This window comes from Balaenoptera borealis (assembly GCF_965194805.1).
Source record: "Balaenoptera borealis genome assembly, chromosome: 6".
In the NCBI taxonomy this organism is placed as follows: Eukaryota; Metazoa; Chordata; class Mammalia; order Artiodactyla; family Balaenopteridae; genus Balaenoptera; species Balaenoptera borealis.
In genome coordinates this window covers 92,761,620-92,787,542 of record NC_138863.1, presented here as the reverse complement: position 1 = coordinate 92,787,542, position 25,923 = coordinate 92,761,620, and the positions used below count along the sequence as shown (strand labels likewise).

At 36.5% G+C, this 25,923-nt stretch overlaps 1 protein-coding gene across 2 annotated transcripts in view; it reads left to right on the top strand.

Moving 5' to 3' along the window:
* THSD7B (thrombospondin type 1 domain containing 7B) overlaps window positions 1-25,923 on the top strand; it is a 1,176,114-nt gene that overhangs the window by 567,407 nt on the left and 582,784 nt on the right. For both annotated transcript variants that reach the window (XM_082395801.1, XM_082395802.1), the window contains one exon: window positions 12,904-13,714. In XM_082395801.1, coding sequence (XP_082251927.1) covers window positions 12,904-13,714 — 811 coding nt within the window. The remainder of the gene's footprint in view (window positions 1-12,903; window positions 13,715-25,923) is intronic.

Genomic DNA, 25,923 nt, shown 5'->3' with positions numbered 1-25,923 from the left:
CCACTAGGATGTGAACATGAAGATATTCCCACAGAATCTTCAAGGTTCCAGCTGGGAACCTAATCCTGGCCGGATTCTCAGGTTTCTCTCTGCTTCTGAGGCTTCCTCTTCAGGCTGAGGAGTGGTCCAAGTTAACAGTCTTAACGCGGGCCTTCCAGACCCTTCCATTCTTAGGTGTTTTCCTGGGCGCATGAGAATGTTATCATGTCAACAAACTCTGAAAAGATCATATTCGCTCTCTTTTTATTCCTTCTGCCGGTTTTCCTGAAAATATCCAGGGAACTTAGGGCATCCAGAAGTTCTTCTTAAATTAGCCTATTTTGCAAGGCTGCTTTGAGGACTGTGTGACATGATTGTTATAAAGTGTTGGGCATAGCGTCTGCCACACTGCTATTGCTGTTATTTTAACAAGCCTGTGACCACCGTGATAATTCTGCCTCCTGCCGCTTTTTAGGATGTGAGTCGTAGGCTGAGATGATAAGATCTGATATGTAATTCTTGTTTATTTGAATCCTCTAAGAAAAAAAAGACAATAGCATCTTGTTCAGTGATGTTCCTGAAGCAATTAGTGTATTCTGATTAGAGCTATGACTAAGATCAAAGGTATTTCTGTAGACATGTGTATTTCAGTACATTTAACATGCTAACCACCGTAAGAAGACTGGACACTCCATCCCTGAGTGCACGGCCTTTATGGAGCCTGACAATAAGGAGTCCAGAGAGTTGCAACAAAGAGTAATGGGTATCACAAGTGGAGTTTTGTAAAAACCAGTATTTAAGAATTCCATTGGGCATTATGTTGGAAGTTTCTTCTTTTAAGCATAAGCTAAGGAAACACAGAGGAGACTGTTTAACTTTTCCCTCATTTGGGTAAAACCATCAACCCATTGGTGTGATGAGTTTTCAGTGGTGACATTACTGCTAATTATATGAAGACGTGATTCTGCTTCCTACTCTGCTGTTTGTTCTAGCTTCAATAATGTGTGGTATTGATGGGATGCTTACCATGTGCCAAGCTCTGGGTTAGTGCTGCGAATAGAGTGGTGAACAGGTCTGGCACATTTCTGCCATCACGGAGTTTAGAATCAAGTGAGAGAGACAAGTATTAAACAATGAACCATACCGTTGGATTTGCAATTGCAAGAGTGATGAATGCTATGTGTAAGAGTAAGGTACAGTCAGAGAATAGGAAAGAGTTCCCTAAGAAGGTGAAGAGTGAGTAGAAATTGAGTTGGGCTGTAGGGAGTGGAGCATGGGATTTGGCTTAAAAGACAGTACATGTGGTTGCCCAGGTTTGGGAGGGAGCTTGGAGCATCGGAGGAATTGAAAGAGGACCAACATCATGGGAGAGCAGTGAGTGAATGTGGGTGACTTAGGCGATCGGGATACTAAGGGGAAAGGATGGGGCCATATCAGGCAGGCACTTGTATGCCATATTAAGAATTTGGTTTTATTTATTCCGAGAGGAATAGGGAGCTGCCAATGGGCTTTGAGCATGGAAATGATATATAGACAACACACTGCACCAAAAGTGGTACAGATTTGAATTATTAAAAGATACATATCTGTAATAAGGAGAAAGTATTGGTGGCAGGGAGTGGGGTGAGGCACTGGATTCTGAAGGCCAGACAGGAAGCTACTCCTCTTATTCATGTAAGAAAAGATGATAACTTTGCCGAGGGTGGTAACAGTAAGGATGAAGAAACATGGACAGATTGGATTGATGTTGAGGAGATAAAGCTGATGAGTAATTGATTGGGTTTGATCTTTGTAAAGCCTTTGTAGAATCTTCAGTATAATTATTAGACTATACAGCATAAAGAGAAGTTTCCAGTTGTTTCTAGATAGAAAAAAATACTGTGATTATGCCATGGTACTGTAGTTTCTGAAATATTTTTTCAAATGCAGTTACTTGGAAATTATTTTCCAGATGACAAGAGTAGAGCTCGAATAGTCTTAAAATTACTGGTTCAAAACAGAAATAGTTATTCCTTTGAAAAAAATTAGATGCACTAGATGTTCTGTCCACCCAAATGCAGCATACGTTTTGTTCTCTCTCACTCATCAGCCAGATGAAGATCTGCTTCTAGAAAGAGAGATTATATGTTAAGAAGCAGATAGACTCCATGGAACCATTAGAACATTGAAGTTACTGAGTAAGAATATTATCTCAAGTGTGCTCTGGCGTAATTTTCATCCTAGGCAAAATTAACTCTTGAGTTGCTTAATGGTAAATAAAATGTTTGGATGCCATCCAGCCCTTTTGCTTTATGTATTTGTAAAGCCTGTGTGTATAGTGCCAACATTGCTGCCTTTCCTGTGAACCTCTAATAGACAACAGTAAGCAAGGCCTCCTTTGTCAAGCCCAACACATATTGATTATTCACTGTGGAAATAATGATTCTTGTCTTTTGGGCAGAGACACAGCCTAAAAATTTCAGCATCCCAAGCACTTGCTCCACTTTGCTGTCTTTGTGGTATAAAGCAAACAGATTTCTGGTCCCCCCTGAAGGGTCATCACTTCCTAGTGGTTAACAAGGAAAGGGAGAAAGTCCTTCAGACAAACACTGGGTGGGATTCACTCCGTGTCTGGCTTACTCTTCCCTGCCTTTCCTGCTGAACCAATAAAAAACAGCTGAATAAATGATTTTCTTCTGCTTCTCCAGGGAATCGAGAGGGCTTAGCTGGAGCGTTTGTTGTAAGTAAAGTCAAAGTTGAGTGGAGCCATATTTATAGGATGGGAACACCCCATCAATATCCCTTGACAGGTATCAGAACCCCAGGAGTTCTGGGGCCATCAGGGAGCCAGGCCATTGAGCTGGGACTGAGGCAGCGCTGAGGGGCTTTAGGCAGGAGAGGAAGGGCAGGACCCCGAGCTCCTCACACCAGCTGCACTCAGGACAGATCCCCTCCTAAATATATTTTACCCAATGGGCATTGCAAGGCTTCATTTGCTCAAGAGATATGGCTTCTAAATTGCAATTATTGTGGGAAAGATTTGGCATCGATAGAAGTGGAGAGTTCAGTGTCAGGGCACCCGAGCAGTTTACCTTGAGAAAGCTCTTTGACCCCAGGCTTTCATGATTTCATCTAGCAAAGCACAACAATATCAATAATATGCATATGGTTTGGGGAAGATAGTAGGTACTTCAAAAATGACAGCTGTTACTATTATTGCTATATTTATTCTGGGGACACACCATTCTTATTGGTGCCTGAAGCTTTCTTTGTGCGCTGAACCCCTGAGCCTTGCTGGATGTACCTGAACAGTAGCTTTGTCTGTGTTCTCAAACATGCAGAGGCAGGAAGGATCCCATTTCACATAATCAATTGTGAAGGGCCCCTGGGAACAGCTGTCTGCTCCTAGGTGCTAATCTAGGAGACTAAATTCCCTCAGCGTTCACGGGCAGTTCGTTGCTTGTACAATGTGTGTTTTTATGTAATTTCCATTTGTTTGTTCTCTTTTTCCTCCCTCCCCTCCCCTACACCTTGGATTACAACCATTGACGGAGCCCTTTTTCTTCCCTTACATTTGTAGAGTGTTATAATGGAAGCCAGTGTGATATACTGGAAAGATCACTGGATTGGGCCTCTGGAAGGCAATTGTCAACTCCATTTCTGCTCCAAATGACTGTGTGACCTTGAGCAAGTCCTTGAATTTGTCGGGACTTCATTTTCCTCCTCCAAAAACTGTGGGCTGTAAGATTTCCTTCCCATTCCCACAATCTAGCTGGTTAGCAGGCTGTAGATTTGAGTAATCTGAAAAGACCCCACTATGTGTCAAGATGCAATGAGGTATATGAGGTTTGAGATGCCCTTTTAGGATTCAGAATTTTTAGAAACCAGAAATATTGATAAATAGTTTATAAAAAGTGGTTTTCTGTCTCTGTGGTGTTTGCATTAGCCATTCAGATATATTTCTAATCTGCTCTGCTGTCAGGCTTCTTTTAATGGATGTTCTAGCCACTGGCAACTAATAATTTATAATCATAAATGATAAGTGACAGAGGCATCTGTCCACAATGATGAATAGACTTAGAACATGCTGTTAGGTGTCAAACAAAACACAATCATGCAAAAAGAGCTTGGGGTGTTAGCAGCAGTACGTATGCTTACTGGAAGTATAAATATTCAGTCCAGATACTCTGTGGTGGTCTTGAACTTGGAATCATGGACTGTCTTCAAAAGTGTATTTTTATACTTATGAAAATAATGTTTGGTATCTCTTAACTGTGGCTGTTAAATTTTTCTGAAGATAATTGTTAGAACTCTTTAGCACACTTATTTTTCAGGCCACAAATATGTATCTTGAAAATAGTTTTAGTATTAATATAGGATTTTTTTTGATTACTGTAAAAAGTGCAATGGAATTTTTTAAATGCTATTCTTTTTGATGCGATAGTAAGTGGGACAGTTTCCTTGATTTCTCTTTCTGATCTTTCATTGTTAGTGTATAGGAATGCAAGAGATTTCTGTTTATTAATTTTGTATTCTGCAACTTTACCAAATTCATTGATGAGCTCTAGTAGAGTTCTGGTAGCATCTTTAGGGTTTTCTATGTATAGTATTATGTCATCTGCAAACAGTGGCAGTTTTACTTCTTTTCCAATTTTTATTCCTTTTATTTCTTTTCCTTCTCTGATTGCATGGCTAGGACTTTCACATTTATGTTGAATAATAGTGGCGAGAGCAGACATGCTTGTCTTGTTCCTGATCTTAGAGGAAATGCTTTCAGTTTTTCACCATTGACAATGATGTTTGCTGTGGGTTTGTCATATATGGCCTTTATTATGTTGAGGTAGGTTCCCTCTATGCCCACTTTCTGGAGAGTTTTCATCATAAATGGGTGTTGAATTTTGTCAAAAGCTTTTTCTGCATCTATTGAGATGATCATATGGTTTTTATTCTTCAGTTTGTTAATATGGTGTACCACATTGATTGATTTGCGTATACTGAAGAATCCTTGCATCCCTGGGATAAATCCCACTTGATCGTGGTGTATGATCCTTTTAATGTGTTGTTGGATTCGGTTTGCTAGTTTTTTGTTGGGGATTTTTGCATCTATGTTCATCAGTGACATTGGCCTGTAATTTTCTTTTTTTGTGATGTCTTTGTCTGGTTTTGGTATCAGGGTGATAGTGGCCTCATAGAATGAGCTTGGGAGTGTTCCTTCCTCTGCAGTTTTTGGGAAGAGTTTCAGAAGGGTAGGTGTTAACTCTTCTCTAAATATTTGATAGAATTCACCTGTGAAGCCATCTGGTCCTGGACTTTTGTTTGTTGGAAGATTTTTAATCACAGTTTCAATTTCAGTGCTTGTGATTGGTCTGTTCATATTTTCCATTTCTTCCTGGTTCAGTCTTGGAAGGCTGTACCTTTCTAAGAATTTGTCCATTTCTTCTAGGTTGTCCATTTTATTGGCATATAGTTGCCTGTAGTAGTCTCTTATGATCCTTTGTATTTCTGTGGTGTACATTGTAACTTCTTTCTCAATTCTAATTTTATTGATTTGAGTCCTCTGCCTTTTTTTCTTGATGAGTCTGGCTACAGGATTATCGATTTTATCTTCTCTAAGAGAACCAGCTTTTAGTTTCATTGATCTTTGCTATTGTTTTCTTTCTCTATTTCATTTATTTCTGCTCTTATCTTTTTGATTTCTTTCCTTCTACTAACTTTGGGTTTTGTTTGTTCTTCGTTCTCTAGTTGCTTTAGGTATAAGGTTAGGTTGTTTGAGATTTTTCTTGTTTCTTGAGGTAAGGTTGTATTGCTTAAACTTCCCTCTTAGAACTGCTTTTACTGCATCCCATAGGTTTCGGATCGTCATGTTTTCATTGTTATTTGTCTCTAGGTATTTTTTGATTTCCTCTTTGATTTCTTCAGTGATCCGTTGGTTATTTAGTAACATATTGTTAAGCCTCCATGTGTTTGTTGTTTTTACAACAGAGGAATTAAAGAAGATGTGGTACATTTATACAATGGAATATTACTCAGCCATAAAAAAGAATGAAATAATGCCATTTGCAACAACATGGATGGACCTAGAGATTGTTATACTGAGTGAAGTATCTCAGACAGATAAAGACAAATATCATATGATATTGCTTATATGTGGAATCTAGAAAAAGGGTACAAATGAATTTATCTGCAAAACAGAGATAGACTTACAGATGTAGAAAACAAACTTACCAGGGGGTAAGGGGGGAAGAGGGATAAATTGGAAGATTGGGATTGACATATACACACTATTACATATATAATAGATAACTAATAAGGACCTACCATATAGCACAGGGAACTCTGCTCAGTACTCTGTAATAGCCTATATGGGAAAAGAATCTAAAAAAGAGTGGATATATGTATTTGTATAACTGATTCACTTTGTTGTACACCTGAAACTAATACAAGATTATAAATCAACCATACTCCAATAAAATATTTTAAAAAATAAAATAAAAAAGAAATAAATGAAATGCATTAGGGTTTAAATTCCTTCCCATTAAAATTTTTTTTCTGTTTCTCCATTTTTCATGTTGTGTGTCTGTTTCTATCAGAGGCATAACTCACAAATGGATATATCTAATAAGAAGGTTTGCTCTGAGAGGTTAGAAAGTGTTGGGTGGCTTTATACATCCCCTGCTAGTGGACATTATTAATTATCATGATAGATTTTGAAACGTAGACTCAGCAACTATCATCTCTTCTGACATTCATCAGTGTACCTGCCTCCAGTGGTCCCTCTCAACTTCTGGTTTGCTGCTTTCTATCTAATGAGCTCTGGGAAACCAAATTAAGATTGTTAATAATGTGAACAAACTAAGTGTAGCTAGGTCTGAGGGAGCGGCCAGATGTCCTCTTCATGAACATGTTGGCATTATATTTAGTGCACAGTTCTCGTGACACGTGTTTAATGTCTCATTCATTTTTATATTCCCAGAGTCTAACACACTACTTATCAAGTAGCAGGTAAAAAATAATGGTTGTTTCACTGAATGAATGCTCGCTGGCTGGTTTTGTTTTCATCCCTTGGGTTCTTTGATGTATTTTCGAAAGTGTGATTTCCTAGATAATTGTCCACTGTGTAATGGAGATATTACTTTAATTCCTCCATGATCAGTGTGAAAGCTTTTTGAGACGTGAAAATTATGACAGAAATTTCAAGCCATTTCTTGGAGGTGAGTCATCTTACAAGTAGATCAGCGCTGTTTTATGTCACATTTTATAATGCTGAGGCTTCTGAGTGCTTTGGCATAGTAATTATCCACCAGTAATTTGTTTAGGGCTCTAACGCTCGGGTTTGTCATTCATGTCATTCCTCAATACTCTTGCCCAAGTTAAATATAAAGCAATGTCAGGGTAATAAAAGCTGTGGTTGAAAAAAAAATGAACAATAAAACAAACATCTCTTCCTATTGCATGAATGGTATTAAATCAGGGTTGCTGCCTCAAACAGTGGCAAGTACTGTGTGAAAGCTCCTGGGAATATGTTTATTCCCCGTTCTCTGGAATACTCTTTTTTTCTTTGTGGCAGGCTTCTTACTGATTACTACACCTAAAATTCAGGCATCCAGTGAGCTGCCTTACCTGTGATGATTTAGTTCGGGTGATACATTCATCTAAACTACTCCACTTAAGGATAACTTAATTAAGAGAATACAATTTGCCAGCACTTTTCTGCTTCTAGAGGAATAGTACATTAGAGCATTCACAGATTTGCACTTTCTGCAAAAACAGAGGCAAAAAAAAAGAGGAATCACACAGTTTTAAAGGTGAATATAACCTGAGAATTCACCGATGCTACCCTTCCGTGTCCAAAATATTTACTAAACCAAAATGTTAACGTGTTAATTAAAACTGATGTGACTTTAAATACTTCACAGTTTATTCCAGAGTAGCTGTGCTTATCTCATAGAAAGGATAGTGAGTTGCAGGTGGATGGTGTTTTTACATAATCTTTGTGCACATAAACAAGTATAAAATTACTATTCCTATTACACCATTGAAATGTTTTCAAGTGTTAATTTAAAGCCCCATTACGTATATAATTAAACTTTTAATCCTTTAATTGTTCTAAATTTTGTTTTTCTTTTTTTTTGTTTTAAATTTTTATTTTATATTGGAGTATAGTTGATTTACAATGTTGTGTTAGTTTCAAGTGTACAGCAAAGGGATTCAGTTATACATATACATATATCTATTCTTTTTCAGATTCTTTTCCCATATAGGTTATTACAGAGTATTGAGTAGAGTTCCCTGTGCTATACAGTAGTCCTTGTTGTTTATGTATTTTACATATAGTTGTATATGTCAATCCCAACCTCCTAATTTATTCCTCCCCCTACCCCCCTTACCCCTTTGGTAACCATAAGTTTGCTTTCTAAGTCTGTGAGTCTGTTTCTGTTTTGTAAATAAGTTCATTTGTATCATCTTTTAGATTCCACATATAATTGATATCATATGATATTTGTCTTTCTCTGTCTGACTTACTTCACTTAGTATGATAATCTCTAGGTCCATCCGTGTTGCTGCAAATGGCACTATTTCATTCTTTCTTATGGCTGAGTAGTATTCCATTGCATATATGTACCACGTCTTCTTTATCCATTCATCTGTTGATGGACATTTAGGCTGTTTCCGTATCTTGGCTATTGTAAACAGTGCTGCAATGAACATTGGGGTGCATGTATCTTTTCGAAGTATGGATTTCTCTGTATATATGCCCAGCAATGGGATTGCTGGATCATATATGGTAGCTCTGTTTTTAGTTTTTTAAGGAACCTTCAAACTCAAGATTGATTAAAGACCTAAATGTAAGACTGGATACTATAAAACTCTTAGAGGAAAACATAAGCTGAACACTTTTTAACATAAATCACAGCAATATCTTTTAGGGTCCATCTCCTAGAGTAATGAAAATTTTGTTTTATTTGTATTACTTGAGGCTTATTTCCAATTAAGTATAAAATGATTGCTGTTTACACATAGGTTTCTTATTTGTTTCTTTAGGTTATTTATCTCAGATATATATTCTGAATATAACCATATGTTTTATATATATGTCAAACTTAAAAGTGATATTCTTTTTCTCCATGCAGCTGCTCAAAATTTTAATTGGCTCTTCTATTTCTGAACTTGGACAAGGGATTTAAGATTTTTCAAACTGCAGGTCACATTTTATTACTTCAATATGCATGTTTTTTGAAATGGCAAAATCCCTCAGGGCTATGTGATTTTCACTAGTGAGTGTGTGTGTGTGTGTGTGTGTGTGTGTGTGTGTGTTTAAAGTTCATATCCAAGCACAACTGAATAAATCCTGGAACACATTTTCTCTCCATGCCTGAGAAATGCAAATTGTTATAGGTCAGTTGCTGAGAGGTCTTGTCTGTATCTTGGACGTCTTGTTTGCAATTTGTTTTTCATTCATTCCAAGCATACCCAATTCACTTTACGTTTGCCTGTTCACATGTTTTTCAGTTGTCTGCAGAGTTTGCTTTAACATGCGGAAAAACTATTCTCCCTTGACTGTGCCTTCCTAAATGCACTGACTAATATTTATAAACACACATGTGTCTTACTATGCAAGAGCTGCTGCCCTAAATTTCTAGGGTCAAGAAGGGGAAATCATGGTGCACACACCACCTTGATGACTTGTTCTACTCATATCCAAAGGAATATTAACAAACAAATAGGAGAGATCATAGCTAAGCGAACAAGCGGATCTGCCTTATGATCATAGGATCACACATACCAATGCGCACCCTAGAAAAGACGCTTTTCAAATGCAGGCCAAGAGCCCATGCTTGGGGTCCCACAGATCTGGTGTCCCATTCTAGCCTAGCATGCACTAGCTGTGTAACCTTGGGTGTGCATTGTAACTTCTGAGTTTCATTTTCCACAACTGATAAAATGAGCAAACTAGCCCCACCTCATGGGATTGTTATAAGGAAGGAAGGAAGGAAGGAAGGAAGGGAGGCACCTGTGAAATCACCATTGGTGTACTATAAACCAGCTGGCTCTCTGTTTTAAAAAAAAAAAGCCTTGATGTGACTTGATTTGTAATGTGGTATAAATACTCCCACCATGGCTGATTTTAAATCATGAATGATTTAACAACCACCTGGTAAGGTTCCTGAATATTTAACAGTCCCCTGGTAGCAGCCAAGCCCAGCACACCACTGCTAGCCTTTAACAAATGGTAGTAATTATTTCTTAATAGTTATATTTTGTCTTGCATTGATCTAGAAAAACATTTGGCTGTTTGGTGAAATTCTGTATAGATGGAGATATGAAAGCTGAGGGAAGAATAGTAATTTATACAGTTTAAAATATTAATGATTTCAAATAAAAAAGAGCTACCTTAACAATTTTGAAAGTAGGCGAAAACTTAGAAGAAGAATATTAATAATAAGAAAATGTGCTAATCAGATGTTTTAAAAGTAAGAATAAGGATCACTTTGTAAGATGTTCTAGATTGATTAAATATAATGTTAGCTTTTCAAGATTGGTTAGAAGGGGCTCCACGTTCTTGATCTTATATTCTTTAATTTATGTGAACAAATCCTAAGTAGAGAGTTGCATGTATTTGATACCTAAACAGAGAGAAACTGACAGCCTATATTTTAAAATGCAGTGCTTTACAAAAAAGCTTTGTTTTCATTTTAACCAATAACTGTTTTGTATCATTCAAGACTGATTTTATTTTATTTTTTTTATTGAAGTATAGTTGATTTACAGTGTGTTAGTTTCAGGTGTACAGCAAAGTGGTTCAGTTATATATATATATATAAACTGAATATATATTCTTTATATACATATTCTTTTTCAGATTCTTTTCCCTTATAGATTATTATAAAATATTGAGCCCAGTGCCCCGTGCTGTACAGTCGGTCCTTACTGGTTATCTATTTTATATATACTAGTGTGTATATGTTAATCCCAAACTCCTAGATAAGTCAAGACTGATTTTAGATTTTTAAAGTTTGCTGCAGCCATGTATTTTTTGAAATAGTCCTTTACTGAGTAACCTGGTTTTGTTTTTGGTGATAATAAACATTTGCATGCATGGTCTGAGATTCCGGACAAGGAATGGCATACTGGACCTGAAACCTGCTCCAGAACATCTAGACATGTGGAGCCTGCAAATAGCTGTCATGTAACAATGAACATCTCATTTTGCAGAGTACTAAACTGTGGATGATTGAAGAGGAAATCATCAGAATTAAGGATGGTTGATTGAATCATCCTGTGCTGAAAGCTGCACTTTCCATGTGCACTTACTGTACCCTGAGCAGGCAGTGCTGGGATAACTCACCTAGGAAGAGTGTGGGCAAACCCAGTGGCATTTTGGTGACTATAGGCTGACTTAATCCAGTAAAACTCCTCTGTCCATTTCATCAAGAGGAGACTCTAGCGCGTGGGCACTGAAGGGAGACAGAAATCATCGGCACGGTACCTAACATGGTATTGCCTAGAACAGCAGGTTTGCACACCCAGAACAGGGCTGGGAGGAAGAACCAGGAGGACTGTGTACATTAGAACCCCAAAACTGTTGTCCTGCTAAAGTGAGAGATCCTCATTGCAGCATGTGGCCGCAAGTGCAAATACCTGTTTCTCTGGGGAGGCACGTCTCTTCCTAAATGCACGTGCCTGTGTGCACATTTATTGCTCCTAGAAATGTACTGGATGTGCATGAAAATACATTCCAGGAAGTAATTAAGTGGCATTTGGGGTTTGATCAGATTTGGGGAAGGAAAGAAAGACTGCACCTTCTTTCTCTTGCCTGTGTAAATTAAAATGTTTTTCGAGGTGTGAAATGCCTTTATGATGATCACAAACCTAGTAAAGGGGAAAACGTAACATGGTTAAGCTGGTACACTTTTTTCAGGCTCATATTACATTTTTAGGTAAAGCAAAAGAGAGGAAACTTTTTTTTTTTTTTTCCATTGACACAAAATGTGATTACTTGCTGTCCTCGTGGAAAGATAGATGATCAGCCTTCTGGATGAGGCCAGCTGGTATGTCTATAGATTAGATGCAAAAAAAAAAAAAAAAAAATCAGTGGGTAGCTCTTTCATCTGTCCATTTTTTGAACCCTCTCTCACAAAGCTAATTCATTAATGAAAAGATTTGGCATATTACAAGCTAACATTGGAAGCTTTACCCAACAGGTATATTTCAAGGATTGTCGGGGCAGAATTTCCAGAGACTATTCAGTACTGCTGCTTCTTTTATTAACTTACCTTCCCCCCACACCCCATCCCCCCCCCCCCCCCCCGTATCAGATTTTTCGTTTTCACGCAATTCACTCTGCAAGCAAAAACCAGAACTGAGGAGAGCTATTTAGAAAATGAAAATATATTTAGGATGCTTAGCAAGCTATTTTTAAAAATGTATTTCTCTTCTGAGCTACTTAAGGTGTGAGCTGAAGGATTGGAAACATGAAAAATCCTAGTTTATTAAAATCCTGGATTTAGGGCTTTTCTTTTAGATGAAACTCTGCCTAACGAGAAAGTATTAATATTGAGTTAGGTATATAGGCTTTGGAACATAATAATTATAACGAGACCAATCATTTATTAAATGTGTATTGTCTACTTCCCATCACATTATGTCACTGATCCTCAGAACATCTTTACAAGTCAGTGCTTTTATTATCTTCTCCCTTATGTAGGAAACTAAGGCTTAGAAAGTTGAAGTAATTCATCCAAGTTGATACTGCTGTAAGAGACGGATTGGGATTTCAAGAAGGGCCAACTGATGTAGAATCCACATTTTTAGCCACTCAATTATATTTTCCATCATAATAATTTCACACTGGTTGTGTCCGGAGGTGTGCAGATTGACCCGTTTTTGTGTGGATGGTGGTGTGGAATCTTGGAGTAACTGACACCCTTGTCTTTCTGCCTGCAGGCCCCTGGGGAAGGTGTACAGGAGACTGTGGGCCAGGAGGAATCCAGAGTCGTGCCCTTTGGTGTTTCCATTTTGAAGGGTGGACGAGTCACCTGTCTAACTGTGATGAGAACAATAGGCCTCCGAAGGAAAGAAGCTGCTTCCGAGTCTGTGACTGGCACAGAGACCTCTTCCAGTGGGAGGTTTCTGACTGGCACCACTGTGTGCTTGTTCCTCCCGCCCTGGGGCAAGCCAGACCTCGGGCTACAGAGTGCGTGACAGCCCAGCATGGGCTGCAGCGCCGGACGGTGCGTTGTGTTCAGAAGCTGAACAGAACCATGGCTGTGAATGAGATATGTGAACACTTTGCCCCTCAGCCCCCCACGGAACAAGCTTGTCTCATCCCTTGCCCGCGGGATTGTGTGGTCTCTGAGTTCTCACAGTGGTCCAGGTGTAGCAAGGGATGTGGGAAGCAGTTACAGCATAGAACTCGCTCAGCCATTGCCCCCCCTCTCTATGGAGGCTTGCAGTGTCCCAACCTGACTGAGTCAAGAGCCTGTGATGCTCCCATTTCCTGTCCTCTTGGGGCAGAGGAATATATGTTTAGCCTTAAAGTTGGACCGTGGAGTAAATGTCGACTGCCTCTTCTCAAAGAACTCAACCTAAGTAGAAGAACCGTTCTGGATTTTAACTCTGATTCGAAGGAGCTGGTCACCTTTAGACATCAAAGTTACAAGACACATCACCATTCCAAGTCCTGCGACATAGAGATAGGTTATCAAACCCGCCAGGTTTGGTGTACAAGAAGTGACGGAAAAAATGCTATGTTAAGGTAGGAGGCCTTCAGTGTTTATATCTTTGATTCACTTAAATATTTTACAGTGTAATTTTATAAGATTTCTTTATGATTTTCTACAACAGGAAAATTGTAATCAGGTTTGCGATTTGAGTTTTTACAAGTTTCATTTGAGAAGTTTTCAGTTTCAAGTGTATTTTAGAGTCTAGGCCAGCAATGCTCTGAACTCTGGTGTAATTAGTGTAGTAGTGCAACCATATAGGATAAGTCATCTATTTTCACATATCTATTTTATCAATATGTCAGTTAAAAAAATAGGTCTTGTGCCCTAACTATCCATCAACAAATGAATTGATAAAGAAGGTGTGGTATGTATATATATAATGGAATATAGCTCAGCCATAAAAAAGAATGAAATTCTGCCATTTGTAGCAACGTGGATGGATTCAGAGGGCATCATGCTAAATGAGATAAGTCAGACAAAAACAAATACCATATGATATCACTTATATGTGGAATCTAAAAAATACAACAAACTAGTGAATAAAGCAAAAAAGAAGCAGACACATACATATGGAAGGTAAACTAGTGGTTACCAGTGGGGGAGAAGGAAGGGGTAGGGGCAATATAGGAGTAGGGGAAAAACAGGGTTATTATGGGATTATATGAAATCATATGTGTAAAATTTTTGAAAATTGTAAAGCACTATAGAATTTAAAGAATCTTTCATTCCATAAAAAATTGATCTTTTGTTACTACAGTAATAAAAGACTAAACCATTTATTATAATGATAAAAATTCAAGTTCACTCTCAAATTTGGGATATAAATTATGTAAATATTTATTGTTCTTCATGTTTATGTTTTCTAAAATTGTTTTTGGTTTATTTACTTTGTTTCAATGATTAAGCAGGTTCTTTTACATTTGAATTATAGATATTTTATAGTAGTGATAATACCAATAAGTTAATCCAAGAATGTTTTCTTTGGCATTGATTTGATAAAAATATTAACTTGCGCAGCAATAATTAGAATTATAAACCTATAGAGGGAATGGACTAAAACTTTTAAAAACAATAGTTTAGGCTTCAAAATTATTTGTAATTGTTTTACTTTACATGGTCGTATCTTGATGTAAATCATAGAAATATGTTAAAAGTAGTATCTGTTTACTTTTCTCCTGGAAGGTCTTAAATGAAATCACTGATATATTACCAAATTTCTTCCAAATTAAGATGCCTTTCAGTAGTACTGGAATTACCAAACAATGAAATACTCATTGCTAGAATTAATCATTAGCATCAGTTACTGTTTTCTTAGGCTCCACAGCTGGCTCAAAGGACTACCTCTGCTATTTCAGAACAAAGTAATGTGATGATTGTTGTTTTTTTTTTCCCATTCAACTTCACAAATGAGCATATTTTATCTTTGATGCTTCTTTCTGATTTATGTGATGTAACTTGGCAAGTCCATTGAAGAGTGATTTTCTGCCTTTCATTGACTGCCTCTATGAAGCCCCAAAGATTAAGCAGATGATTTGGGTGATTATTGTTTGAATACATATGTGTGATTCTGTACAAACGTTGTTTCTTAATATCCTATATTGGATATTACACAGAATGTTTTCAGTCTATAGTTTACTTGTTTTTTTTACCATGTTCTATTTTTTATCAATAAATTAATAGACTTTATTTTTTAGAGTGATTTTAGATTTACAAAAAAATTGAACAGCAGATCTAGAGCTCCCATGTATCTCCTCATCACTCCCTCTCCACACATACACAGTTTCATACACACATCTTGCATTAGTACAAGTTGTGTAATACATTTGATACAATGGATGAGCCAATACTGATACATTACTGTAGCCCATAGTTTACATTAGAGTTCATGTTTTGTGTTGTACATTCAGTGGGTTTCGACAAATGTATAATGGCATGTATCCACCTGTACTATATCATACACAATAGTTTCACTGCCCTAAGAATCTCCTGTGCTGCCTCTACTGATCCCACCTTTCCTCTCCCCAAACCCCTGGAAACCAATGATCATTTTACTGTCACTTCCAAGTTTCGGCAATTATAAATAAAGCTGCTGTAAGCATTCAGGTGCAAATTTTTATGTGAATGTAATTTTCAACTGATTTGCCTAAATACCAGTGGGCACTATTCCTGGATATTATGATAAATTTATGTTCAGTTTTGTCAGAAATTCCAAAGTCTCTTCAAAAGTGGCTTTATCATGAGAATTCCTTCTGCTTCACCCCCTGGGCAACATTTGGTGTTATCAGTGTTTTGGATTTTAGCTATTTTAATAGGTGTGTAGTAGTACCTTGTTTTAATTTGCAGTTCCTTAATAACATATGATGTTTAGCATCTTTTCATAGGCTTATTTTCCATCTTTCTGTCTTCCTTGGTGAGGTGTCTGTTCAGATCTTTTGTCTATTTTTTTTTTTGATTTTTTTTTATTATTGAATTTAGAGTTCTTTTGGATACCAGTCCTTAATCAGATATGTATTTCAAAAATATTTTCTTCTAGTCTTTGACCTGTCTTTTCATTCTCTTAACAGTGTCTTTCACAGAGAAGTAGTTTTTTAACTACTAGAGCTAATCAATGAATTTGGTAAGGTAGCAGGATACAAAATTAATGCACAGAAATCTCTTGCATTCCTATACACTAATGATGAAAAATCTGAAAGTGAAATTAAGAAAACACTCCCATTTACCATTGCAACAAAAAGAATAAAATATCTAGGAATAAACCTACCTAAGGAGACAAAAGACCTGTATGCAGAAAATTATGAGACACTGATGAAAGAAATTAAAGATGATACAAATAGATGGAGAGATATACCATGTTCTTGGATTGGAAGAATCAACATTGTGAAAATGACTCTACTACCCAAAGCAATCTACAGATTCAGTGCAATCCCTATCAAACTACCAATGGCATTTTTCACAAAACTAGAACAAAAAATTTTGCAATTTGTATGGAAACACAAAAGACCCCGAATAGCCAAAGCAATCTTGAGAAAGAAAAACGGAGATGGAGGAATCAGGCTCCCTGACTTCAGACTATACTACAAAGCTACAGTAATCAAGACAGTATGGTACTGGCACAAAAACAGAAATATAGATCAATGGAACAGGATAGAAAGCCCAGAGATAAACCCACGCACATATGGTCACCTTATCTTTGATAAAGGAGGCAAGAATATACAGTGGGGAAAAGACAGCCTCTTCAATAAGTGGTGCTGGGAAAACTGGACAGCTCCATGTAAAAGAATGAAATTAGAACACTCCCTAATACCATACACAAAAATAAACTCAAAATGGATTAAAGACCTAAATGTAAGGCCAGACACCATCAAACTCTTAGAGGAAAACATAGGCAGAACACTCTGTGACATCAATCACAGCAAGGTCCTTTTTGACCCAGCTCCTAGAGAAATGGAAATAAAAACAAAAATAAACAAATGGGACCTAATGAAACTTAATAGCTTTTGCACAGCAAAGGAAACCATAAACAAGACCAAAAGACAACCCTCAGAATGGGAGAAAATATTTGCAAATGAAGCAACTGGCAAAGGATTAATCTCCAAAACATACAAGCAACTCATGCAGCCCAATATCAAAAAAACAAACAACCCAATCCGAAAATGGGCAGAAGACCTAAATAGACATTTCTCCAAAGAGGATATACAGATTGCCAACAAACACATGAAAGAATGCTCAACATCATTAATCATTAGAAAAATGCAAATCAAAACTACAATGAGATATCATCTCACAGCGGTCAGAATGGCCATCATCAAAAAATCTAGAAACAATAAATGCTGGAGAGGGTGTGGAGAAAAGGGAACCCTCTTGCAGTCTTGGTGGGAATGTAAATTGATAGAGCCACTATGGAGAACAGTATGGAGGTTCCTTAAAAAACTAAAAATAGAACTACCATACGACCCAGCAATCCCACTACTGGGCATATACCCTGAGAAAACCATAATTCAAAAAGAGTCATGTACCAAAATGTTCATTGCAGCGCTGTTTACAATAGCCAGAACATGGAAGCAATGTAAGTGTCCATCGACAGATGAATGGATAAAGAAGATGTGGCACATATATACAACGGAATATTACTCAGCCATAAAAAGGAATGAAACTGAGTTATTTGTAGTGAGGTGGATGGACCTAGAGACTGTCATGCAGAGTGAAGTAAGTCAGAAAGAGAAAAAAAATACCATATGCTAACACATATATATGGAATCTAAAAAAAGGGGAAAAAATGGTCAGAAGAACCTAGGGGCAAGACAGGAATAAAGATGCAGACCTACTAGAGAATGGACTTGAGGGTACAGGGAGGGGGAAGGGTAAGCTGGGACAAAGTGAGAGAGTGGCATGGACATATATACACTACCGAACGTAAAATAGATAGCTAGTGGGAAGCAGCCGCATAGCACAGGGAGGTCAGCTCGGTGCTTTGTGACCACCTAGAGGGGTGGGATAGGGAGGGTGGGAGGGAGGGAGATGCAAGAGAGAAGAGATATGGGGACATATGTATATGTATACCTGATTCACTTTGTTATAAAGCAGAAACTAACACACCATTGTTAAGCAATTATACTCTAATAAAGATGTTAAAAAAAAAAAAGAAGTAGTTTTTTATCTTAATGAATTCTAATTTGTCAATATTTCTTCCACGGATCATTCTTTGGTGTTATATCGGAAAAAACATTACCAAACCCAAGGTCAACCAGATTTTCTCCTATGTTATCTTCCAGAAGTTTTATAGTTTTGCATTTTACATTTGGGTCTGTGATCTATTTTGAGTTAATTTTTGTGAAAATCTTGTGGTCTGTGTCTGGATTCATTTTTCTACATGTGGATGTACAGTTGTTCTAGCACCGTTTGTTAAAAAGACTGTCTTTTCTTCATCGAATTGCCTTTGCTTCTTTGTTGAAGATCAGTTGACTTTATTTGTGTGGATCTACTTCTGGGCCCTGTATCTTTATTCCATTCTTCTATTTATCTATTCTTTGCCAATAACACACTGTCTTAAATACTGAAGCTTTATAGTCTTGAAGTTGAATAGTGTCAGTCCTCTGAATTTCTTTGTATTTAATATTGTCTTGAGTGTTCTGGAACTTTTGTCTTTCTATATAAACTTTAGAATCAGTTTGTGGATATTTACAGAATAATTTGCCAGGATTTTGACTGGAAATGCTTATAATGTATAAACAATTTGGGAAGAACTAACATCTTGATTATATTGAGTCTTTCTATTCAGGTACATGGAATATTTCTCCATATATTTAAAACTTCTTTGATTTCTTTCATCAGAGTTTTGTACTTTTTCTCATATAGGTCTTGTATATATTTTGTTAGACTGACACTTAAGGATTTTACATATTATTGGTGCTAAATAAATGTATTGTGTTTTTATTTTCAAATTCTAATTATTCATTGTTGTTATACAAGAAAGCAGTTGAGTTTTGTATATTAACCTTGTATCCTACAACCTTGTTATAATTTCTTATTTGTTCCAAGAGGGTTTTTTTTTTTCTTTTTGGTTATTATTGCTCTTGTTGATTCTTTGGAATTATCTATGTAGACAAGCATATAATTTGCAAAAAAGACAGTTTTATATCTTTCCAGTAAGTATACCTTTTATTTCCTTTTCTTGCCTTATTGCATTATCTAGGACTTCCAGTATGCTGTCCAGTAGTAGTGAGAAGGAACATTCTTGCCTCATCTTAGCAGGACAGCATGTGGTTTCTCACCATTAAGTATGATGCTAACTGTAGGTTTCTGTAGATATTCTTTATCAAGTTGAAGAAGTCCTCCTCTATTCCCAGTTTGCTGAGAATTTTTATCATCATGGGTGTTGGTTTTAGTCAAGTGCTTTTTCTGCATATATAGGTATGATTATATTATTTTTTTTACTTAGTCTGTTAATAGGATAGATTACATTAATTGATTGTCAAATATTGAACCCTCTTTGCATACCTGGAATAACTTATACTTGGCTATATGATATGTATAGCCAAGTATACTGTTGGATATTATTTGCTAATATTTTTTTATACATTGTTGGATATTATTTGCTAATAGTTTCTTGAGAGTTTGTGCATACATGTTCCTGAGAGATATTGGACTTAGTCTTCTTTTTTCATAAGGTCTTTGTCTAGGTTTAGTGTTAGGATAATGCTGACCTCATATAATGAGTTGGGAAATATATCCTTGCTTTGATTTTTAGAAATAGATTGTCAAGAATTGATATCATTTTTTCCTTGAATTTTTGGTAGAATTCAACCCATCTGGGCCTGATGTTTTCTGCTTTGGTAGGTTATTAATTATTGATTAAATTTCTTTAATAGATAATAGATCTATTCAGATTATAGATTTCTTCTTGGGTGAGTTTTAGGAGATTGTGTCTTATAAGGACTTGGTCCATTCATCTAAGTTAACAAATTTGTGGGTATAGGCTTGTTCATAATATTATTTTATTATCCTTGGGGTCCATGGGGATCATTAGTGGTAGTGATGACCTCTCTTTCATTACTGATATTAGTGCTTTGTGTTTTCTCCCTCTCTCCCTGTCCCTCTCCCTCTCTCTCTCTCTCTCTCCCTCTCTCTCTATATATCTATATCTATACCTATATCTATATCTATATATATCTTTTTCTCTCTCCCACTCTCTCTCTCTCTCCTCCCTCTCCCACCTCCCTCCTTTTCCTTAGTTAACCTGTCTAGAGGCCTATCGACTTTACTGAACTTTTCAAAGAACCAGCTTTTGGTTTCAGTTATTTTCTCTATTGATTTTCTGTTTCTAATTTTATTGCTTTCAAGTCTAATTTTCATTGGGCTTACTTTGGATTTAATTCGATCTTCTTCTAGTATTCTATGGTGGAAGTTTAGGTTACTGTTTTTAGATAATTCTTCTTTTCGAATATGTGAATTCAGTGCCGTAAATTTCCCTCTAAGCACTGCTTTTACTGCATCCCACAAATTTTAATAAGTTCCATTTTCATTCTGATTTAATTCAAAGTGTTTAATTTCTTTTGAGTTTTCTTCTTTGCCTATGTATTGTTTAGAAATGTTCTATTTAATCCTCTAGTATTTGGGGGTTCCCCAGCCATCTTTCTGTTTTTGATTTGTAGTTTAATTCCATTGTGTCTTGAGAGCATATTTTGTATAACTTCTATTCTTTTAGGTTTGTTAAGGTGTGTTTTACAGCCCAGAAATGTGGTCTGTCTTGGTGAATGTTCTTTATAATCTTGAGAAGAATGTGTATTCTGCTATTGTTGGATGAAGTATTCTATAAATGTCAATGATATTCAGTTGATTGGTGCTGCTGTTCAGTTCAACTATGTTCTGACTGACTTTCTGCCTACTGTATCTGTCCATTACTGATAGAGGGGTGTTGAAGTCTCCAACTATAATAGCAGATTCATCTATTCTTTTTTTGCAGTTCTATCAGTTTTTGCCTCACATATTTTGATGCTGTATTGATAGGTGCTTGCATATCAAGGATTGCTATGTCTTCCTGGAAAATTGACCCCTTTATGGTTATGTAATGCCTCTCTTTATTCCTGATAATTTTCCTTGCTCTTACATCTGCTCTTACATCTGTCTGGGATTAATATAACTATTCCAGGGTACTTTGATTACTGATAATATGATATATTTGTCTCTATGCCTTTACATTTAATTTGTCTGCATCTTTATACTTAAAGTAAGTTTCTTATAGATAACAGTTGGATTGTGTTTATTTATCCACCCTGACAGTCTGACAGTCTCAGTCCTTTAATTGCTATATTTATATCAATGACATTTAAAATGATTATTGCTATATTTGGATTAATATCTACCATATTTATTATTTTTTTGTTCACTGCCCTTGTTCTTTGTTCCACTTTCTTATTTCCTCTGTTTTTCCGTTTCTCTAATTTTAATTGATCATTTCATATTAGGCCATTTGTCTCCTCTTTTAGCGTATCAGTTATTTTTTTTTTACCTTTCTCAGTAGTTGCCCTAGAGTCTGCAATGTAAATTTACAACTAATCCAAGTGACTTTCAGATAACACTATACCACGTCACACATAGTACAAGTACCTTATAAATAGAGTATTCCCCATCCCTTTTTCCCATCCCTTAAGACACTGTTGTCATTAATTTCACTTACCCATAACCTATAACCACCAAATACATTGTTATTATAATTTTGAACAAATTATCTATTAATTATGAATACGAAAAATAAAATATTTTATTTTACCTTCATGTATTCCTTTTCAAACAGTCCTTCTTTACATAGATCCAAGTTTCTGAGTGTCAACACAAATAATCAGTAAACAATCTATAATAAGAAACAGAAGAGAGTTTTAGTCAAGCCAAGCTGAGGACTATAGCCCGGGAGACACATATTCAAGAAGTACTTGAAATGTGTTCCACCGGACTACAAAATGGAGGTAAAACCACAAAGTTACATAGTTGTTTGTCAAGAATTAGGATTGGAGCTGTCAAGAACTAAGGGTGCTTGATAAGCAAGGGTTATTTGGGGTCCAAAAATGGTTGCATATTTTACAAGGGGAGACGTTGAGACCATAAGGTTGCAGCTGCCAGCTGCTAGCAGATGTTGTTTTGAAAATGGTTGGTGGTGTCCTTGAGTTTGATACACTTCAGAAAATTCAAGTTCTCAGTGATGCAGGAACATGTCTGAAACCATATCCGTAATAGCCACCTGGCTCCATTTTGGATGCCTGAGCCATAGTTACTCCATTTTTCTTTTTAAATGATCTTAAATATGTCATCATGACCTATATTATTTTCTTTTCTCTGAAGAACTTCTTTTAACATTTCTTGCAAGGCAGGTCTCTTGGTGACAAATTCCCTCAGTTTTTGTTTCAGAAAGTCTTTGTTTCTCAACTTTTGAAAGATAATTCCACTAGATAGCAAATTTAGGTAGGCGGTATTTTTTTCTTTCAACACTCCACTCATTTTGCTGGAATGGTTTCTGAAAAAAAAAATCTGATGATAACACAACATTGCAAAGCAATTATACTACAATAAAGATGTTAAAAAAAATCTGATGTAATTTTATCCTTGTTTCTCTCTAGGTAAGATGTTTCTCCACCTTCCATCCTCACCTCCAGCTTCTTTCAAGATTTTTCTTTGTGTTTAATTTCCTGCAGTTTGAATATAGTATACCCAGTGTTGATTTTTTTTTAATTTAATATCTTTATCTTATGCCTGGTGTTCCCTGAGTATCCTGGATGTGTGATTTGGTTGTTTGTCATTAATTTTGGAAAAGTTTCACTCATGATTACTTCAAGCAGTTCTTCTGTTCCTTTCTCTCCTTTTTTTTTCCTTCTGGTATTCCCATTACATGCATGTGAAACCATTTGTAATTGTCCTTTAGTTCTTGGATATTCTGTTATATCTTTTTCATTCTTCTTTTTTCCTTATATTTTAGTTTTAGAGGTTTCTTTTGATGTTTTTGCAAGCTCAGTGATTCTTTCTTTGGCTCTGTCCAGTCTATTGAGGGGCATTCTTCATTTTTGTTTCAGTGTTTTTGATTTCTATCATTTCCTTTTGATTCTTTCATAGAATTTCACTCTCTATGCTCATAATACCCATCTTTGGTTGCATATTGTCTATTTTTTACATTAGAGAGCCTTCAGCATATTAATCATAGTTGTCTTAAATTCCCAGTGTGATAATGCCAAAATTTATGCTATATCTGAGTCTGAATTGGATGCTTCCGACGTCTTTTCAAACTCTGTATTTTGTCTTTTAGTATGCCTTGTAATCTTTTGTTGAAAGCTGGATGTGATGTATTGGGTATAAGGAATGGAAATAAATAGGCTTTTAGTGTGAGGTTTTGTATTTATCTAGCTAGGAGTTAGGCTATGTTTGCTACTGCTATAGGTGTTAAAGGCTAAAATTTTCCTCTGGTGTCCTTGTTTTTATTTTCCTTTTCCTTCCTTTTTTGGGGGGGATTACTTAGAGAATTCTTCCTAAATAAAGTCTGGGACATACAGTTATTTCTGTTTTAATCTCCTTTTATTGTGCAAGAGACTTACTGATGATATGTCAAATTTTGAGGAGAGGGGAAGTGTTTTATAGTCCCGTGACTAGGTCTCAATCTTTTATTGAACCTGTGCCCCTGCGATAAGGTCTTCACAAATACTTCTCAGTTCGTCCTCCCCACTTAGGTAAAACAGGAAGGCTAGAGGGGGCTGGAGTTGAGTATTTTCCTCCCCACCAGGTCTGTTAGGCTCTGGTAAAATCCCAGTTGGTTAGGCTTTGGTAAAGTAGTTTCCTTTGAGGGCAGACCTTTTTAAGAATTCTCTGGGTGTATTTCAAAATGGCTAGGTTTTCCTTCCCCTGCTGGAAGCATGAACAGATGTTTGTCTTCACTGTGATAACCTGGTAGGACTTCTGGAGGTGAAACTCGTGAAAATGTGGAATCTTTAACAGGACTGCCCCCCGTCTCCCAGAGTTTTTAACTAAAAAGCTTGTCCATACTGAACCACCAGTAATTTGTCAATTTCAGTTCAAGTTTTCCTACCCTGCCACTGGCTCCAGTGGCAGTTTCTGCTCCTGGGCTGCTCCTCCAATAGTAATTTGTGATACTCTTTATCTACCTTTGTCTCTCCAGTTTCTGGAGCAGTTATCTGCCCTATGACTACAATTCTCTGATGGATCTAAGAAACGTTGTTGATTTTCAGTTTGTCCAGTCTTGTTGTGAGGACTGAAGTGATACCTTCCAAGCTGCTTACATGCTGAAATGGGAGCCAGAAGTCACCCTGTTCTCTTTTGAGTACTAGGCAGCATGTCGAGCTAAAGCAACTTTTTAAAACCATTATCCCATGAAATCGATACTATTCATTCCATTCAGCCATCAAAGAATTATAAAGTGACTCACAAACTGGGGAAATACGGTGTTACTAGAGTTACTAGCAAAATGTGGTGTTCAGTGGGGACGTTTCTGTTCCTCTACCTTCCACTGCAATAAACAGAAACATTATCCTTGACAACTGTGTGGTTGAGTTGTTGACAATAGTGTCTTATTTCTATCAAATCTGATGAACTATGTGAACATAGTCCACAGGATTTTTCTAAAAAGGCTCAAATCCAACTCTAAAAAGTATACATTTTTCTTTTTGTGGGTCTTATTCATTCAAGAGAACACTGTCATTTTTGTGTAACTGTTGACTTCTAGGATGAGCTTTGTTTCCCTTAATAGGTAAAAATTATCCTCAAGTACAGATTCCTTTTACTCTGTACTCGTATGCACCTTTAGATTGCTTTCCTTTTGGTAGACTCTGTGATACTGTAGGGACAAATGTCATTTTGCTTCCTCTGTTTTGATTATGGCAATGGCTGGTTGTCCTAGCATTTAGAATAGGAGGACCTCGTCTTTACTTCCATAATGCAAGCTCCTGCTTGTGCCTTGCTGGAAAGTCACTTTCTTCATCTAGGACACCACAGAGCTTTAATTGATGCCCTGTAGTAGCTCTCTCATTGATTACTGTAACTTTTGATAATCACCTCAAGCAATTTTCCCTTCACAGTTCTATTTGCAATGTGGTAGGCAGTTTGTATTACTCTTGGTGCCACTCTGCTCCCTCATCATTGATTTGCCTCTTGGGTTTAAAGATCTATTAATTGTCTCATTGCATATCCTATTTTTTCTTTTATTTTGACAGGACTTTCTCTGAGGTTCCATTATTACATTTTAAAATAGCTGTCCTACAGCCATTCTTTTTCTCAGATAATGAGTGATGCTGTTATTGAACTTTTACCGTGCCTTAACTTAATGAAATGAAGTAGTCTTCTCTATTCAGTTTTTTGTTTTGTTTCACTGTTTCTTTTTTTTTTTTAAAGTAGGAGGACATCTGAGTTAGGAATTCTGAGCTGTAGACTAGGCAATCTGTTTATATGAGTAGGAAAATGATTCCTATTTATTGATTGGATGAATAAAATTCAGACAAATGGATTTTACTTTTAATATAGGGGAACATGGACAATCTTTTAAGCACTGTGATCATTTGGTACATGTTAAACATACCTTAAATTCTCAGACCACTCTAGTTGAATACTCTGTGATTTCCCCTGAAAGGAAATCCTGAAAGATAGTAAATTTTAAGTCCATAAAAGAAGCATCATTCCTAAAGCTCAAATATCATTATTACTTTGTTTGCTTTTTATCTCTACCACCGTAGTAGATTTGGAAAGAAATTTT